General features: G+C 43.7%; 1 protein-coding gene across 17 annotated transcripts in view; it reads left to right on the forward strand.

Moving 5' to 3' along the window:
* The window catches only part of ADGRL3 (adhesion G protein-coupled receptor L3), a gene marked incomplete at its 5' end in the record, with an annotated part of 336,607 nt that extends 318,375 nt beyond the window's left edge, over window positions 1-18,232 (forward strand). For 10 of the 17 annotated variants that reach the window (XM_082482751.1, XM_082482754.1, XM_082482741.1 and 7 more), the window contains one exon: window positions 17,422-18,232. In XM_082482751.1, the coding sequence (XP_082338877.1) occupies window positions 17,422-18,227 (806 nt within the window). In that variant the 3' untranslated portion in view covers window positions 18,228-18,232. Of the gene's footprint in view, window positions 1-11,785; window positions 11,915-15,344; window positions 15,397-17,421 lie in introns of all 17 variants that reach the window. The other 7 variants (XM_082482746.1, XM_082482747.1, XM_082482748.1 and 4 more) reach the window with 5 other exon arrangements.
* Window positions 18,233-20,162: the final 1,930 nt, after the last annotated feature.

The following is a 20,162-nucleotide window of genomic DNA, read 5'->3' on the forward strand; positions in this document are numbered from 1 at the left end:
AGTCAGCAGATAAGAGGAACTATATCTTCATTCATGGCAAATGCTTACTGTATCTTAATGGTTTTTCCCTCTTTGGGGAAATAAATGGGCTAGGGGTAAAGCCGCCAGATTTATTTGAAAACAGAAAGTACTCCAGAAGTCTGTTGTGTTGGGTCAAGTGCTGTACTCCCACTCTAATGATCTGAGTCTTTGCTTACAAACTAGACAGAAAGTTTAATAATTTATTCCAATGACAGTCTTGCTGTACAAACAGGATTATGTGAACCTCCTGTCTTTTGGCTGTATAAGTATGTCCTCTCACCCAAAAAAGCACTGCACACCATCCCCACCACCCTCATTCATGGAGGTCTCCTGGAGGGATTTCTTGGTAGTCTACATTGCTGCTCCACTTGTCTGAAGGACAAGAAACATCAGGGAGCTGTAAGAGCAGAGCTGTTTCATGAGAGAGAAGAACTGGGAGCCAAGGGGGAGTCAAGCACATGCCAAGACAGGGGCACGGTCTCGCAGGGGCTTAAGCCAGCAGACAGAGCTGAGTGCTAGTAGCATGGTCCATCTACAGCTCTGGACAAGGTGAGGAGACTCCAGCCTCCAGCCTAGAGCAGCAGGAGATATTGGAAGAGACAGGGCTGAAAACTGGGCTACAACTCAGGTCCAAGGTCCAGTCAGGAGACAGACACAAGGCAAGGACTGGATGCCCAAGACTGAGCAGGGGGTGTGGGTCTCTGGTGGGCTTCATTGGGACCACTAAGGCCTGTTGGGGTCATCTGGACCCCAACAGCTGGTGCAGGATTGGAGCCCAGGACCTCTGGCAGCTCTTACTGAAGGATGGTGAGTCTTAAATATGGATTCATCCCTGTGGCCCTAAGGGTCCGTTCATGAGGGAGCACGCCCTGGCCATCAAACCCCATCAAAGAGTCATCACAAAGCTCTAAGATCCCCAGTACTGGCACACTGGATATTATTCCTGTCTAGGAAAGCGGTATATACTCCCCGTTTGTTCCCATGCAAATGGGCTGAAATGGAAAATGGAAATGAGGGTATTATTTGTCCCTGTCCCTTGCTTTTTCTTCCCAAATGCGTAAGTGTTGTTGCATGTTTCAGCTTCTAAGTAGCGCTCCAGAATAAATACTTGATTTCCCTTTGCTTTATTATTTCTCCCCTGCGTTTTTATATCAACCACAAAGACTTAATCTGAAACGTACACAGGAAAAAGGGAAATTATTGCTACTGTTTTCAGAGATAATCAGTTTAATGTCAAATTCATGTGGATTTCTTCATAATGAACCGAACAAATTGAGCTCAAATTCAAACAGTGGGAATCTGAGTCAGAGAGGAAAATTAAAATGAAGAACATTAATATCCTGATTTCTAACCCAACCGAGACCTGATTGTTTCCTAAATGAAATCTCCCATCAAATTCCTCCCACCCACCCAAAAATATAATTAAGCTGTGATTTCCAGGCTGAAATCGTATCTGCGCTGTTAACTCAGCAGGGACGACTCTGTGTGTTGCAGGGAGGGTGAGTGAAGTTTTAAATTATCTTCAGGTGGCCGTATTATCCTGCATTTTTAGGAAGCAGTTATTTAGAAAACACAGTAGAAGGTGAAATTCTTCCTTTGGTAGGAGACTATCACTCCACAAGATGGGAGCTGTGGGTTAGCGCTGGGGCACTGCAGTGAGTCAAGTTTGGGTCGCTCTCCCCAAATCTTCCCTTTCTGCTCAGAGGCAGGAGCTGCCGGATGTGTCTCAATGGCACGAGATGAAGATGCTTTGGTTTATCTGTCTGCAGTGGTGGTGGGTGTCATGGTCTGGACATGGCAATACAGCAGAGAAAATAGGGTAAAGTTTGGTGTGATTGAAAGGAGGGACAAGCAGAGGAGGAAAAAAAAAAAGAAATAAAAGGAAAGAGCAAAATGGAAAAAGGAAAATCAAGTCAAGATTCCCCCAGAGATCTCAAACTCCATCCCTGGTACACTTCAAAGAACAATTGCTGCTCATTGTAGCCCATTTGTGATGCTGACCCTTTGCTGCTGGTGCGTAGATAAAGCAGAGAGCGGGTGGAAATTTGGACCATGGAAGCACTACTGTTGTCGTGCATCATTCTTTCTCAAGATGCTCGCTTGCTCCTTGATGGATTTACACGACCGGTATGACAATCAGATTTCTGCTGAATTTATGTTGCGTATAAAATAAATAGCAAGCAGCCAAGCTGTGGGTGAGGTGGAAACACCTCTACTCATCTTGATAGGATATTCAGAGGGCACTATCAACTGATCTGTCACAGTCTATCTAAGCTCTTCTTACCTGTTCTGAGTAAAACCTATGTCTCTTCTTGTGGCTTAAAGATATTAGAGAATAAAAACTTTCTCTTTTTTCTTTCCATTTGTTTTCTTTTTACAGTTGGCAGCAAACAGTGCTCCAGTTTCACCTGTGACGTCAGTTAGTTTTCATGCCATGTCTTTCAGAGAGATGGTTTTATGGTGTGGGGATTTTTTCATTTTAACTTAGCAGGTTGTGGCTGTACGAACACACAAGTTGGCCGTCAGAGTTAGTGGTGACCACTGCAATTTTTAAACACTTTTTCAAGTTTGCAAGATCACTTTTCTTCTGTTCTTGTTCCTGTTGTGGTACTGGCATAGGAAGGTTCAGCGCAGCAGACTTCCAGGATGTCCAAGGTGCCTGTGGTTGCTTTCCTTGCGCATGAATGCCTCTGCAGATGCCTAGAGGGAACTCACTGAAATATTCCTGGGTATAAAAATACTATGCTTTTTTTTTTATTCTGAGCACTGACCAGTTCAAAAATAATTGGACTGAAGAAAAGTATCTGTCTCCTGCAGACACTTTGCTCTTGTGAGTATCATCACTATGTGACTGGGGATGTGGTGTGGAGCAAGAGGTGCATCTCAATCTGAGCTCCCCCTGGAGATGCTTTAAATACGTTGTGTTCCATTTTCAGTGATGCTCAGGGTTTTCTGGAGGTAAAGGCAGGGGACTTAAAGTTGAGCCCAGGATGGCCGTGGTAAGGGGCAGCAGCCTCCGTGACCATCCAGAGATCATCAGCTGCTGTTACACAAATCTTATTTCTTCATCATCATTGCTTTAAATCTAAGACATGGCACTTTCCCCCAGAACCTATCCTTTTTGCAGAGTGCTGGGTGCAGGCTGTCAGTGCTTAACACTGTCCTTGCTCACCAGTGCTGAGTCAGCAGGGGCAAGGTGCTGCATGAACCTGAGGGATACAGTGATGCTTGCCTTCAAGCATGTCCCTTCTTACTGGCTATCAAAGCCATCAGTCTTGAGAAATTTAATCTTTGTTTCAAGGGATTCATCAGTTCTGGAGCCTGAAGGCCTCTGGTTTAGCCACAAATGGCAACAGCAATGCCACTGTCCTCCTGCCTCTGGAGTACAATTGGAAGTTCAGTTTCTATTTATTTTCAGTCCAGGCTGCCGCGTGAGAATGGGGTAATGGTTTTCAGAGGTGCGTAAGTGTCCTCTGGCTGTTTGGTGGAAATCAAGGGGCAAGAAGCAGGGTGAGAGTCCCTGGCAGCATCTCTCTGCTAAATCAGAGCAAGCCTGTTGGCTGTTTTCTAGCATCTCATCTAGCCACAATTTCTTGAGTGCTGCTGCTTCTGTTTTTCACTGGGGAGAACAGTGTTCAAGATTGCTTGCTGTCCCAGCACCACAGATGCTTATAGTAGCGCTCACAACACCAAGGAGAGCCTGCAAAAGAAATAGCATGGTCGATTTATATCAGGACTTTGGAACTTCCATTTTACCCAGTCTAGGAGGCTGTTCCTTTACCTCCTCATCTCACCACCTCTAGCATTTTCCTGATGAAGCTCTCTGGTTTCATTCCCAATGCCCTTCTGCTCTTCTGTTCCCTCTTGTAACCGTTACAGACTACATACATCCTCCCCTGACCCCATGGATACCCCTGCCTGGGCCCCATCACCCAGATGGAGGGCGTATTTGGAGGGAGAGGTCCACATGCAGTTGCACTGAATCAGCTGGGAGGGATTGCTGTTTGCAAGCCATAAATCTGTGCAACCCTGTTAAGCGACTGTTGGTTTGGCTAAATGTCAGCGTCTGGCTTAAAAATGACCCATCCTGATAATCACATATGAAGTAGAGAGAAATTCCAGGTAGATGACAGCAGAGGAGTATTTTCTGTTTGTGAGGGAAACTCAGCATCCTTTCGGACTAGCAAATTGCCTCTGCTGTTTTTTGATTTTTTCCTCTTTTTATTTTCAGTCAGTGTACATTTTATGCTAGGAAAACTATAATTTTCTTCATCGAGGATCAAAACTTAGGGAAAACTTAGGGAAACTCCTATTTCTGCCTATGTGCAAAATGAATCCCACTATCGATTGTCTTCTAGTTTATTTTGCCTCTCTGCTGCCTGGGACTGAGTTAGCTGAGATTTGTTGCGGTGATTTCAGTGAGTGACGTGACATTCTTCCTTTGGGAGTTACTATGAACTGGCTTTGATTTCAGGATTGACAGCCATATAATTGGAAGTTCAGTCATTAGGTGGATCAGATTTAAAGAGGAAAAGTAAGGGCAAGGCAATTTCTGAAATCAGAGCAGGCTTTAGGGAGTATTAAATCCAGAAGAGTATTGCTGCAGAGGAATCTTAATATGATGACTGTGAAGGAGGAAGGAAGAAAGCATGGCTGCTTATATAGATTCCTATAAGTATGGTCCAATTTCCACCATAGGCACAGCTTTCCACATGTCTTGGGTAAGAGCTGAGGTCTAGTGAGAAATAAGCGTAAGCAGGAACAATTAGGGATAAGGCATGTTTCTATAGTCAACATACAATGAGGTATAAACCTTTGGAAGGGGTAGAGGTGGTAAAAAGAAATGTTCTAGGATGGGACATTTCTGCTCCAGGCAGTTCATTGGCGAGTGGCAATGTTTATAAATTGATGTAGATGAGCTGTGTGTTTCGAACATTGGCCTGCAGATTATAATCCAGCAGGTTTGTCATCTAAAATCATTACAGAAGAAAGGAAGGAAAAAAGGGGCAAAGAAATACTTTCCCTCCCCTGTCTCTGCATAAAAGCACGGATGTTTCATTTGGCAGAAGATGGCCCAGAGCTTAACAACCTCATTTGCTGAAACTCCATTTCACTGCAGTCAGTATTAATAGCTTCTCAATGAATAGATTAGATGCTGCAAGTGACAACAAACCTATTTGAGAGAAATTTAATAGGGAGGTTTATTGAAGTTTATTAACTGAATCCTGTTGGCTGTTATAAGAACACAGCTCGATAAATCTAAACGTCAGAGTATTTGTTGGAGGGAATCAGGAAAAATGCTGAAAATACCTGTTGTCCTCCAGCAAATATGTGTGATTTCACTTTTCGTAATTGCATTCATTGTTGGAATAAATTGCAAGTGAACACGTGGAACACCAGGATTCTTTAAATGCTTGAAAACTCCACCTGTAACACAGAGAAGGACACTACTAAATGCTGGTAAGGAAAGTCACAAAGACAACGAGAACTTTGACTCCTGCAAACCTACTTCGAATGTATTTTCTTTCCCCGTGAGTAAAGTGGAATAAGTAAGTCAATGCTAAGTGATGTACAGAAGCAGCCAGAATTTACAAACTGAAATCAGTGCAGAGAGACTATTTCAGTAACATTCAAGTTAAGGGGATGAGTTATTTACTATTGTTAGGTAAAGGCAGCATATGTTGTGGTTTTTTTTTTTTTAATGGACATTTGGGAGAGGATTGATCTCTGACCATATCATTGGTGTCTGGGTTAAACTGTGCTCCCTGATAGCTCAGGCACTGCAGTACCTTCAGGGAATGGTCCATGTTCTCTCTGTCTGTTGCTTGTCTCTGCAGGGCGGTTTGAAGTCAAGTATATGAAGTGTGAGAAGTTGAGGGACTTAATTTACGGTGGCTGTGAACAGCAAGATAAGTTGGGTGCTTCAGGACACAGAGTGGGTAGGAGTACAGCACCATGCCCTAGCCCTGCAGGAAGGGCGCTGCATGGTTGGCAAAATGGGGAGAAAACAAAGATTACGGTTGACTGAAAATGCAGCAGTACATGCTTTTGTCATTGTTTCTTTCTTCTGAAAACAAACCCAAAAAAGCCCCAAACCCCCTATATTTTGGGACTGCTGAGTCAGGGACAATGAAGCATTTTGTTGTGACTTAGATGTGCTTTTTCTAAGCTATTTATTTTAGTTTCTACTGTGATAAAAAGATGACATATGAAAAGTCAAAGTCAGCTTTCATACAAACCGCTTATTTTCAACAAAAAGTGAAAACATTTCATTTAGAAAACAGTGATTTTTGTATGGACATTTTCGAAGCATTCAGCTGATTCACTAGTGCGTCCGATGAAATTTATTAACTGGTTTCATCTCCTTTCTCAGCAAAACTGCACTTCTGGCACATCTGCTGGGTGGTGGGGGAAATTTCCTCATCCCCAGTGAGTTTCCGCTCTGCTAAAATGCACGTAGCAAGGATAGAGCTGATTTTGTCATGTGATTGAAAAGACCTGAAGAAAATACACAAGGGCGTTGTTACCTATGTGGACAGATGATCCCAGCTAAAGCAGTGCTGCTCAAGCTGTTTCAGCCTGGTAGAGCCACGCTGAATGACATTATTTTTCAGAAAGTCTGGAGGAGCAGTTATATCCATTTCCCTTCCTGTTGGGTAGACCATGCAGATGATTCAAGTTAACCTGAATGCTTTGTCAGCCAGCTGCCCGCAAGAAATTATTTGAATTTTGTTCCTGAATGATGCAGTCTAGTCTGGCAACATGTGCTTGTCATCATAATTTTCACCCTTTGATTTCAGTGAGTGGATAAATCATACTTGTGTTTAACAAGGTGCAGTTTTCCCTTACAGTTATAACACCAAACTCTTCTGAAAAATCATTTTTACATCCAGTGTTGTCCTGCGTCAAGGACATCAATTTCTGTCTTAGAAAAGGAAGATAAAGGTACCATTTGGTTGCATACTGTCATTACAATAATACCTGCTTTCATAGGCACACAAAGCAGCTAAATGTAGCCATCTGAATCCTCTGTGTGTGGTTACAGTGATGGTAAAAACTGTGGGATTTTCATTTTCTTTGTCTTGGTTCATTTCCCTGTCAGATTTTCTCAGTTTGCAAGTCAAAAGTGCAACCTTCCAGATCTGCCCCTGCACCCTGAGCACACACCATGCCTTCTCATAGTCTTTTAAACCTGGTAAGAAAGGCTGCATCTACAGTAGTACTTGGATCATGAGGATTCCCAATGCTGTGAGAGGGACAGGAATATTTGCATATTACCCAGCTAATACTTGCCTTCTGTAAGAGCATCATTCCTTTCTGCTTGTGATCTGTAAATCCTTCACTTGAGGAAAATCCAGCATCAGGAAACCTTGAACTGAACACCGGCATTACCAGAAACCTGAATTTGAATGTCATTTTGGATACCGGAGATGGCCTGGTAGCTGTGTTTTGCACTGAACATTAATCTTTGGTTGAATATCGGTGGAAAGAAGGAGACTTGGGACTGTAGTTATACTGGCATGGTTGTAGGGAATATTTTTGTAGAGGTGTGAGTTCTGCTGTTAAGTATGTTTGCTGGTTGTGGTGATCTCATCACACTGAACAAGGAGATGCCCAGGTGAACCTGTGGGTTTGAAGCCCCATTTTTTTTTTTCTAACCCCAAATTCATACTCCCTCATGTACACAGCACAATAGGGGTTTGGAAACAGAGTGCATTTGCTTTCAGTAGGGTATCTTCAGCTAGCAGAACCAAAAGTGTTTCAATACAGCTGAGTTGAAGGCAGTCACCCTAACTAAAGCAGGTAAAGAGCGGTGGTCGTGTGCTGGGCTCAGGTCCTTCGGGAGACAGCAAAGGAAGGATTTGTATAGTGAATGTTATTGCTGAAATGTAGGGAAGCAGGAATCACACAGGGCTGTGAGAGTTGCTGGGAGAAATCGGTGTCACACCACAGATGCTGAGAGCCAAGGATCCAGCCATAAGTGAATAAATAAAAATAAATTATGAGCAACTGCTGCTTGCTGAGGATATTAGGCACATCGCCAACAACGAGCCAGACAGCTGCCGTGGGTCATGTCCCAAGAGCAGCCTGCTGAGGAGGAGATTCAGGACAGTCGATGGGCTCCCACAGCCCTGCTCTTTCTGCTTTTTGGGTCCCTGGACACACGTTGACCTTTGCAATCGCAGCCCTGGCGCCCGGCCTTTGCTGCGCACCCGCACGTGGGGCTGTGGAATAAGCCTCTTTGCTTTCTCTTGTGGTATTTTGGGAGAGGATGCCAATTTGATCCCATGCTTGCTTTATTGGGTTTTTGTTGGCTGTTTATTACCAAGGCTGTTTTCATGCAAACGGGGTCATAATTTGGTAGTCTACCTGCTCCTTCTGCTCATGCCTCGTCTGCAGACCTAATCCACTCTTCCTGATAGCCCCGTTGGTTGCTATAGCAATGATAAAGTGTTATGAAAAAGGCAGGGCAATACTTAAATGTTAAATTTTTCTTTCTCCCTCCTGGGAAGGAGAAACTCAATAATGGGGATTTGTTTGGTGTATTATTGTTTTAGATAAAGCTTTAACTGTAGGCTCTTTGGAGCTTGAAAAGTCCTTCTCTGTCAGCATCCTTTGAGGCTGGGAACGTTGCAGCTCTAAAGCAGTTATGGAGTAACAAGAGACCAAATCAATGAATACAAGGTACATATCATTTTGTTTTTTAGATGCCAAAGGTTACATTTACTGTGGCCCACAGAGAGTGGGAAGTTTGCCATGGCCAGCCCACCATGATGGGAACCTCTTGCAAAGTGCTTAGGGCCCAGTTGGGTTTCTGAGAGTATTGAAAGGTAGCTGAACGTGTTAGCAGTAGGTTTGTTTTGGGTTTGCATCAAGAGAATTACTCAGCACTGCCATGAAAAGTGGCATTTTGTTCAGTAAATTAAAAAATCTTAACGCCCTGAGCAATCAAGGGAGAGGAAGGCAGAAGATGCAGTATTTTTGCTCACTAGCTGCATACAGGAATGGGTGGCTGTGTTTTTTTACCAAACCCTCTCTTTTATACATCTGAGAGGGCAAAAATTACTTACTCTGTATTTTCAACTTTATGCCAAGTTTGTAGTCAGAATCTTTTATCTGCATTAAAAGTTGCCAGAAACTACCTAGTTTGCAACAGCCCGAAAGAGCCAGGTTTGTGTGAATTTAGCTCACTTCAGAGCCCACCACCCTGGCAAATGTAGGCAAGTGAAACATTAAGTGCTGAAGCAGATGTTTGGTCCCTTCTCCTTTCTTGTCACAAGGCGAGAACATCCCCCATGTGAAACAGCTTGACCTTCCCAGCCATGGCGGAATCAGCTTGTTCCCACCTGCTAGGGATCACTAGACAAGATCACACCGGGGATATTTCCAGTGAGATGCTCTTTCTGGCAGTTGTCATTTAAAGTCACCTCAAGCTAAAGCGTTCAAAACCACGTGGAGGGTGTATTCTTCTCCCTATCAAATCTCATAGGGACTGAGTTGGAGATTGGGTTAAATCTCAAATGGGAGGATTATATCACTTCTGAATTTATAGCTGGCATTAACTCTGGACATTCCCGTTACCGGTATAAAAGTGAGTCCCCTTTTGAATCTTTTCTGGCCCAGCTTGATTAAAAGTGGGATGAAAGCAGAAACAATTTTAAGGGTCTTACTACTCACGCTGGTATAAAACTAGTGCAAGAAGAGAAGTGGTTCCTACAGTCCCTCATCCAAGATGTATGTGAGATTGATGGAAAATACATTACCAGAAAGAAAGAATTTACTCATTTACCTGTTAGTTACATTCAAGGTTGCTTAGTTAAGCATTCATATAATGTTTTCTTACAGGAGACAGCTTTGTTTCCTTATTTCCAAACACAGCAGCTCATCTTGCTTTCCATCAGCATAGCCAAAAATATCAGGTGAGAGAAAACAAGTCTTTTTTTTCCAGCTGCATGTGTCGAGGAGCCTCCCTGGCATGCAGCCCCCATACAGCGCAGCCTTCTACTTTGTCCTGTGCTCAAAAGACCGATTAAGTGATCCGCTAACACCATATGCCTGGGGCTGGGAAGGGCTAGGGGAGGATGAGAGAGAGGCGGGAGAGAAGTCTACTCTCTCCTCTACCTGCACAGACACAGAGAAATGCCATCCCGGGAAATGGAACCAGGCCAGCGTAAGGAGGCAGCTCTGGAGGCCTCCACCTAGCCTTAGGTTTGGCCAGTTTTGGGGTTTTTTTTAAATAATTAGTAGGTGTGAGCTTTCAGAGAGCTCACCACCAAGGGGATTTGTACCAGCCAGAGGCCCTTGGGGCTTATATATCCTTAGCAATTCCATCCAAAAAAAAAGAAAGAAAAGGATAGTAAAATCAGGTAATGAGTTGCAGAGAAGAGATTGTACCCAGCACCCGACATGCCTCACAAAGACTGCCTCTGCCATGCCACAGGGCCACTTCCACCCTAAAAGAGGCAAATGGGGTCTCCGTGCCCCGACCGTTGACAAAGGCATTCCTCCCAGGTCTATCAGATGTTGGTGACAGCTGACCAAGTGACCAGTCAGGTGACTTGATCCCTCTGACAGCCCTGTCCTGGCTAGCTCTAGTTGCCCCACAAAAGACTTACTGTCCTGGTAGAAAGCTTTTGTCTTAACAGTTTAACCCTGGAAGTAAAAAACATGGTGTGTCCTTGAGTATTCCTGCTCTAGGTCTCTACCAGTGACAGTGGAAATGGCCCTGGGAGCAAGTTTTTGAGTCAATCGTCTCTTTCAATCCCAGAGGAGATTCGGAGCAAGGGCTTAATGGGTTTTTTGGTCCTGTAGGTCAGCTAAAAGGTGGGGGGAAGGCTTTGCTTCATGGGTTGATGCCTGCAAGAAGAATCAAGGTAGGTCTTGGCAGCTACCTGCCAAGCCTGATGATCTTGAAAAGCACAAGTCCAGAGTCTGTGACTCCAAGTGATAAACCAAAGCGGGAGGACAACTGCTGGCTGAACACTTGGAAATGACAGCAAAGAAGTCTGGGAGCAGGGAAACAAGGTGTTTGCGGGGCAAACGGAGAGCCTTGAAATATGCGTCTCTATGGCCACTCTCGCTCCTGATAAAAAAGCCTGATGGAGCCGTGGCGCTCTTGCCTTCAAGGGTGGATTTGGGTGGTTGTTGATGTGCCTGATGGTGGTAACAGAGCAGTAGCTGAAATGAAACTTGCCCTCTTATACATGAGAAACAGCTGCTCTCTGATAAGTGCCAAGAGCCTTTGGAGAGGCCACATTCTCCATCCTTTCTTTTTAATTCTCCTTTTTTTGATTTTAGATGTATTGTGAAGGACCAGTAAAAAAGATCCTAGCCCTTAGTGGGATTTGAATGTGCTGTTTTCTGTTAGTCATTATATTTTTTTTTTTTATTCATTTGGCACTTTCCGGAGAGTTTTTCCCCCCACATTTTGTAGGCTGCCGTCTTCCTTTCTTTCTTTGTAGCAAGCATGTGGGCATAGCCTTGCTTACAGTCTGAGCGACTGGGAAACCACCATAAATGTAGCTTATCTGCTTTCGATACATTTTCTTTTGCATTGGTTTGGATTTGTGCATTGTCAGTAACATCTGTTCTGCTTTAGTGGCATACAGTTTTCTGAGTCTAATTAGCTGGCTGCTTGTAATCAGGACTATTTCAACTGTTGTCATTCTGAATGTTCTTTTTCCCCTTTTTTTAATACCACATTTGCCTGATTGACCTTTTTTGTTGTTTTTTTTTTCTCTGTCTTTCTATCGGGCTGCTCCAGGAGCCATGGCTAATCATCTTATAACCAATGCTCTGCTTCGTCCTCATGGCACTAACAACCCTTATAATACATTGCTCGGGGAATCGGCGGTCTATAACAACCCTTCTGTCAGCATGTACAACGCACAAGGTGTGCTGGAGTTTCTCTCTAATTTTTCTAGTGAGAATTCCATTTTCTGTGGCTTATTTTGGCCCATTTCTTTCTTTTTTTTCTTCCTTTTTTTTTCCTACACACACACACACACTTTGTTTTTTTGGAACTGGGCACAAAAAAGATCCCCTCCCCTTCCTTTCATTTCAATGCATCCTTCCATTTTCTGGAGGCTTTTTTCCATGAGCGATCAAATTCACTTTGAGACACCCTTGTCAGTTCTACTCACAGCATTCATAGTGGTTTTGATTTCGATTTTTTTCTTTTCCAATCTCCTCTTTTTTGTTTTAGTCTTGTGTGTGTGTTTTGTTGGATGTATCCATTCCTCTCTTTGTTCTCAGTGCATTTCCTTGTTAAACCATTCATTTCAGAAACAGGAACACCTTTGAAGGTAAGTGAAGCTAAAATGGCCTTTGCCACCAAAGCTGCTCTTGTTTGAAATGATGTAGAGAAATGTGGTCAGCAGCGCACCAGCTTGCGCAAGGAAAAAAGATGGAAAATAAAGCAAAACTGCCCTTGATCTCTAAGAAAAATGACAGCTGAAGAGAGGAGCGTAGGTCAGCTCCACAGAGGAGAGCTTAGATATTGTAAGAAATGTTTTGCCGTTTACATTAATACATTTTGTATGTGGTATTAGAAAGAAAAAAAAAAATGTAAACAGGTGTAGGGAAACTAGAAGCTCTTGCATATCCTCCTTTTGACAATAGAAAATAAACAGGTAGAGTCAGTTGTACCTAACGGAGGTTTCTGCTGTAGAAATCAGTCCCTTGTCACCTATGTGTTTGTCTCTGCTCTGGCTGTGGGAAGGGACCATGTTTGTAAGCTGATGTCTTGATGCTTCCGTGAGGGAGAGGCAAATGCGTTTAAGGACCTGAGGAGGAGCTGGGGAGCGTGGAGCTCTGCCAGCTCCTGTCTGTTGATGGCTCCATCCTGATCTGCCACTTTCATGGGATTTTTTTTTTTTTTTGGCTTGCTTGCAAGGTGGCTGAATCATTACAGAGTAACACTGCATTCAAGCACAAGTATGTCAGCACTCTGTCAGCTCTCTGCTCCCAGTGAAGGCATCCCTTTCCAGTAAAGGATCTCTAAGGAAAGGAAAATAATGATGGTTATAACACAAGCAAGAAAACACCCTTTGTGCTATATGGTAGCATATTGTTTACAATAGAAATATTGAAGTGTATCACTAGGGTGTTTTCGTTCAAAGCACAAGGAAAGCACATGTGTTTGACCTTTTTGTTGTTCATTAATTTCCTAAACTATGTTAACTTTGTGCAATAAATTTGCTTCCTTTAATGCTTTTTTAAAAAAACTGTTAAACATGAAATGGTCTGAATTTTAAGAACTTCAGTGTACCACAATTTTCAAAATTATCTTTGATGTTCTGTTTAGGTTTTTGCACAATAAAAAAGTTGAGGTTTGAGGGACTTTTAAGTCAAGTGGCAGCAGGTAATGCTGGGTCAGCATTTGGCTTAAGAGAAGTCCTGATGTTCAGGTCTGGGTGCCTCAACTAAACCTAAGTGATTTGGGTGGAAAAGTGACAAAAAGGTTTTACATGGATTTTAGTAATCTTGTGTTCTTCTAGTTTTTGAGACTGAGCTAACAATATTTTATTCAGTTACCTGAGCTAACAGTATTTTATTCCACCAAAATAGTGTAATTGATATGCAAGTGCTATTCAGCGCAACACAGCCAGATGGATAATAGAGAAACCTACTCAGGCTTCATCCATGGGAGATGAAGAAAGAGACTGGGACCAGTACTGATCCCATTTAAGCCCCTGGAACTTTGCCGTTGACTTCAGTGTGAACAAAACCCAACTCGTTCTTTTCAGGAGGCCGCAAGTTAATTAATGACCATAGAACTGGTATAGCTATTGCTTTTCAAACTGGTTACTGTCCCTGGACAATTACAAACTGTGAATATTAGGAGATCACGCAGCAGAAATGAAGGTTAACAAAACCAACAAGGCCTAATGGCCCCAGCATTTTTCTGGGATTTAAGTATGCTGCACCAGCAGGCACATTAAAGTGATGACAGTGCATTGTAAAAGCAGACGCTGTCACCATCTCTGGGTGTGCCTTGGCTGGGATCGGCGTCCGGTGAGGGCACTGCTAGCTAACATCATCCAACTAACTCATTCCACATCCCTAAGGCTATGATTTTTTTTGCACCTTCATCTACCACTTCTGGTGCTGGCCATTGACAGGGACAGAACACTATAAGAAACTTGGGGCCTATTCTGGTCCACCCCTTCCTTTCCCTCTCCCCAGTTACATCTTTTAAAATACCCTCGCTGCTCAAGCCGAAGCTGCCCCATCTGCTCTAGAGACTCAGCAGGGCTGGGAGCCCTAAAAAAAAACCTTGGAAAGAGGCGGGGAATCAGATCCTAAAAGGCCAAAGTCCCATCTTCTGGTGGCAAAAGTGATTCCTTGACGGGACACCAAGCATAGAGGAAGGAGGAGATGGTAGGTGAGGGGTCTGGCACCCCGCAGCATGTGCCAAGCACTCACCGCCATTGGCAGCTGATGGACATATGCTGGCTCAGTCTCTTGGACGCAGGATTTTCTTGAAACGGCCTAACTGCTTTTGTGAGAGCTAATTTTAAGAGAAGGCGGAAATCCCATTAATGAGCTCTCGTTAAACCCCAGCGTGCTGCAGACCATTGCAAAGCGGGAAGCTGAGAGTTATCACTGGCTCTTCATCTTCATCTCTGGCTCTTCTTGTTTTAACTCTTTCTTCTCAATAGCTTCATTTAGCGATGCCATTATTTGAACTACCGTTCCTCTTACATTTTTTTGCAAAATCCATGTAGTTTTCCATGTGTTCAGTTAAAACAAAAAAGCAGACTTACCAAAGTTTGTAAAATGCCAGCAGCCCCGTGATGAGCAATGTCATACTCTTACAAAGCACTGTTGCAAAGGATGGACGGCAAAACATTTTTAGCAAGGAAATGGATCTTGGTTTCAACTGCCAGGGGTTATTATAACTAACAGTAAGTAAAGCCGTTCATTTTAAGAATGGAAGTGACGTTGACAGTGCCTGTCTTTTCAAGCATGACCGTTACCAGCTTTAGACTTTTCTTAAATTTACAGGGATTATTTCTTGATTTGTGTTGCACGCTGAACTTTTGATAATGGCATTGGAAAACATTTTAAATGTGATAATTTTTTAATAAAAATGTAGTCTATTGAATATTGCGCGTAAAATAATTTTTATGTCTCAAATGTCAATATTTTTAACCTGAAATAAACCATGTAACAAATTCATGTATTCTGGGCAGTGGAAATTATTTCCGTTAACTCTCTTTTCTGCATATCATCAATTTGCTTTTTACTCATGTTTCTCCTACTGTCGCTGTAAGCTTACTTGTTGTTTTTTCTTTCCTTTTCTTCATGCTGTCGTTTAGAGCCCTACAGAGAGACAAGTATGGGAGTAAAGCTAAACATTGCATATCAAATGTAATTTTTTTTAGTTCACTTTTATTGCATCACACATAGATGATGTAGTTAATAAAGGAAATTCATCTCACAGTTTTGAAATCAAAAGAATTTGAATATACTTATGTATATATATGTGTATGCGTGTGTATGTATGTGTGTGTATATATATGTATATGTACATATATATATAGATGAGATTAGATGATGCTTTCTTTGTTTAATTCTCATTTTTGTGGTATCATTTACCCAGTGTAGTTTCTCATATAACTGTGCGTATGATTTTTTTTTAACCCTCACATTTTTATTTGCGAGGTCATGGCATTTTTATACGGCTTGTTTCATTGCAGACCCCACTCTGTTCTCACCTGCGATGCCTCTATTTTATCTCCCCACTAAACCCTGGCTCTATGCATTGGCCGCAGAAGCGCAGCACTCAGCGTCTCAATGCATATGTTACTTAACATGACCCATCAGACAGATGCTGTTATACCCGTCACCATTACATATGGTCCTCCCCCCAAAATGCTCACTTTTCATTTCTCCCCAAGCATTTTGACTCGGTTGGAGAGCTTCCACAGTGAAAATCCATGGCTTTGCTCTATGTCTGTGATGGCTAGTTGATTTTTCAGCATAGCTCCCTCATTTGGTAGGAAACCCAGGATACGGCAGCACCCTCTAAGCTTCAGAAACCTAAAAGGTGACCGACACATTTGGGGCATTTCACTCAAAAGCAAGAAGAAAGGCTGCAGTAGTGCTTTCCAGCTCTTGTCAAGCAGCAACTACTCCATCGCAGATATAGACCAAATCTTGTATTTTCGGAAAGTACACATGCCATGTACTAAGCATGGTATGAGCAACTGTTCATCTGAAATTGTCAGCTAACGGCTCCTCTAATCCACTGCAGCTTGCTGGGAGTTGCTTGCCATTTTTTGGTAACACCTGAACCCTTAGCTGAAAGGTCGACATGTTATTTCATGCATCCCCACACCTGTGCTCTTTCCAAGGACACCAGTAATCCTAAAAAGAAAGCATGGCGGCTGAACTTTTAAAAAACTGCTGGGCCTGATTTTTCTTCTCCCTTGCCCACCCGCGCTGTGTTGCTCTCAAAGTGCTTCCCCGCCACATCCCATAGTGTGTTGGGAAAAAGATGAGCTCCAGCCTTATGTTGACAGTGTTGAGACACCTATGGAGGTGCGATAGGCAGTTAGTTGGGGGGCACCCTGAGACCCTGTTACTCCTCACAGGTTCCCCTGAGCCCACTGTACTGTGGCAGTGATGGTACTTGCTGTACCTTCCACTGAACCCTCTGCAAGTGGAATGGGAGCTATTTTTAAAGGCTTTGCAAGACCCCACAGCAGCTGCCTCCAACATTGATTGTGTCAGAAAATCCCCACCTGGCCAGTGGGGAGTAAATAATTTTGGCCTTGCCCTTGTGCTGGGAGAGGTAGGCCAATTAGCCTTGTTCCCAAAAAGCCTGGGCCAGGAAGCACTTTTTGCTTCCGCCTTGCTAATCTCCAAATCCTGCCATTCAGGCCTTATGCCTTTCCCCTGGCAGCCTGCCCAGCGAAAGGGGAGAGCAGCTTTATTTTTTTCCCTCTAGGAAGGATCCACTCCCAAACAAAGTTTGGGTAGTGATTAACCTGGGCTGTGAATATTTTTCCCTCAGCTAGGGGGAAATTGCCCCCTTCCTCCAAAGTGCCTGGATCCAGGGCAATCGGGACCAGCCCAGGATCACCTATTTCTCAGCTGCCCCAGGAATACATAGAGCAAAGTGCAAGAGCCATAGCAGATACTGACCAGGAGAGGTTATTCTTTCCCGCTGGCTATAGCCGCATCAAGTCACACACTTGACGGTGCTTTCCATTTTTTCAGTGGGAAGACCTTAAGCCGGTTAGCTGGAGCTGCACCGTCCTATTTTGGCTGCAACGCTCTCCTCACTGCCGAGCCCCAGCAGCCACGGCCTAGGAAGGGGGTTTGAGTGTGCACGTCCCGCGTGAGTGTCCTGTTTGTACAAGTCACCCTCTCTTGTGTAATGTTTTTCAGAGGGGCTTCTGAACAATGCCAGGGATACAAGTGTCACGGATACTCTACCACTGAATGGTAATCATGGCAACAGCTACAGCATCGCCAGCGGCGAGTACCTCAGCAACTGCGTGCAAATCCTTGACCGTGGGTACAACCACACCGAGAATGCCCTCGAGAAAAAAATCCTGAAGGAACTCACCTCCAACTACATCCCTTCCTACCTGAACAACCACGAGCGCTCCAGTGAGCAGAGCCGCAACCTGATGAACAAACTCGTCAACAGCGTGGGCGGTGGGAGCGAGGATGACGCCATCGTGCTGGACGACGCCACCTCCTTCACCCACGAGGAAAGCCTGGGCCTGGAGCTCATCCACGAGGAGTCGGACGCCCCCCTGCTGCCCCCCAGGGTGTATGCAGCAGACAACCACCAGCCCCACCTCTACAGCCGGCGGCGCATCCCGCAAGACAACAGTGAGAGCTTTTTCCCCTTGCTGACCAACGAGCACACGGACGACCTGCAGTCACCCAACAGGGATTCTCTCTACACCAGTATGCCCGCACTGGCTGGCATGCCCATGACGGAAAGCGTCACCGCCAGCACCCAGACCGATCCCCCACCGGCCAAAAGCGGTGGCGGCGACGCCGATGATGTTTACTACAAAAGCATGCCTAACCTTGGCTCCAGGAACCACGTCCATCAGCTACACACTTACTACCAGCTAGGTCGAGGCAGCAGCGACGGTTTTATAGTCCCACCAAACAAAGAGGGAACTCCCCCGGACGGCAATGCAAAAGGACCCGCTCACTTGGTTACTAGCCTATAGAAGATTCAGCAAAAATTAAGCAAAGAGACAACAAAAAGCCCCTCTGTAATGCTCGGTTTACTGTTCTGAGTTAATCCAAACAGTGGTAATATTGTGTGTATTCCTAAATCTTCATGCTGTTCAAAAGGAAACTCTCAGACATTTTTTACTGGAATTTTTAGGCCGGCCCGGAGAGGACAGTAACTGCTGCCCCCCCCTTTTCTCCCCCTATCCTTCTTCCCTCCAGACAGACTTCATTATGTTAATGAAAGAGATAGATAACGGCACACTTCGTGGCCTTCTCAAGTTATGCCGTGTTTGTTTAAACAATCCTTGATGCTGTGTTGCTCTTAATACTGAGGACCTGATTTAAGAGGGGGGGGAGGGGGGAGGAAAGTAAAAAAAAAAAGGCCAAAAATGTGCATTTGAAACTAGTAGCGATGACGCATCTAGGTGGGAGCGCTGCACAAAAACAAGCTAGCAAAACTCTTTCTTACCAATCCAGATCACGTCATGGGTTTTGGTCACTCACAACTTGGTTTCACCACAGCGCCCTTTGCTGTGGGAGCAAACAAAACAAAAACAAATTTAATGAGATGGAAGGGAATCCTAGAATTCTGTGCTAAAGGCATATTTTACATTTTGCTGTATTAACGGATGATAAAAACTAATGGCAGAAAAAGAGAAGCAAACAATTTCTATGTAATGTACAGATACTAGCATTGCACATATAGTCTGCTTTCTGTTCCTCCAGAACTTGCGTCCCTGTTAATGTAGTGGAAAAAAAAAAAAAAGAACTTTTTTCTGTTGTGCTGGTCTTGTAAGTTTGTCTACCAGTAGGAGCAAGGTTTTTCATAACTCCTCCTTTTTTTTCTTTTTTTTTTTAATTTCATTTAACTCTTCCACTGCCTCTCCCCTCCATCCCCTCCCCATTCTGGTAAAAAAAAAACTCACTGGGCAAAAAAAGAACGAACATCACTTTCTAAGAACCATTTTTAATAACACCATGACCATTTCTTTTCAGCCAAGGCAGTCTTTTTATTTCCTCGCTGTATAACTTTCTTCAGCCAGCATATTGCTGGCAGACCTTTTGGCAGACAAGAGCAGGGCAAACTTCCCCGTTGAGAGTGCACAACTGATAGTGAAGATAATCCTGTGAAGCATCTTTGGTGAGCAGCCCCTCAGCCAGGCCGTAGGGTCACATCCAGGAGCCAAGAGGGTTTTTTTTCTGTAGTTGCAGTGGGGCTTCTACAGGAGATGGCCATTTCCATGGAGGAGTGAAGGGCCTTCACAGCTCCGGCTGGTCCCTGGTTTAGGCACTTGTACTGCAGTTGTTAAGAAGAAAATCGATTGACGCATAGTGAGCTATAAAGTACTTTGCAGTGATTTAAAAAGAAAAAAAAAAATCTTCTGTTCATTATTTTTCCTAACAGGAAATTTATTTATTTGACAGGATTTTTAAGTAACATAGGCTTTCTGGAGGTAAATTAGCAGCACGGAGTATGAATTCTTTTCTTGGTTTTGTTTTGTTTTGTTTTGTTTTGTTTTTAATTTATGATCCATTTTGTACGGTCTCAACAGTTGAATGACCTCATTACTAATATTTGATGTAAAAGTGAAGCTTGTTTGCCAACCAATAAACAACTGATCACGATTTAGAAGATACTGTATGTATGTACTGTACAATTAATCTCTCTTTTTTTGTTGTTGTTGTTGTTCCTCTCTCCATTACTGTCTTCAGTACAAGTCTCCACTCCTTTATGGCATGGGTGAGCAATGCCAAAGAAAGGAGGCCTAAGATGAGCAATTTAAGCACAAAGGTTATGCAGCTACGGCTGACTAGAAATATCAGGCTAGCGGTACTTGTTTAGGGGTGAGAACAACGCCAGTCGACATTTGTTGCAGGTGATTCTAGGTCTGTTTTGTGCCTACTGTATAAATTAGCTGACGACACGC

This window comes from Vanellus vanellus, assembly GCF_965231255.1.
Source record: "Vanellus vanellus genome assembly, chromosome: 4".
NCBI lineage: Eukaryota > Metazoa > Chordata > Aves > Charadriiformes > Charadriidae > Vanellus > Vanellus vanellus.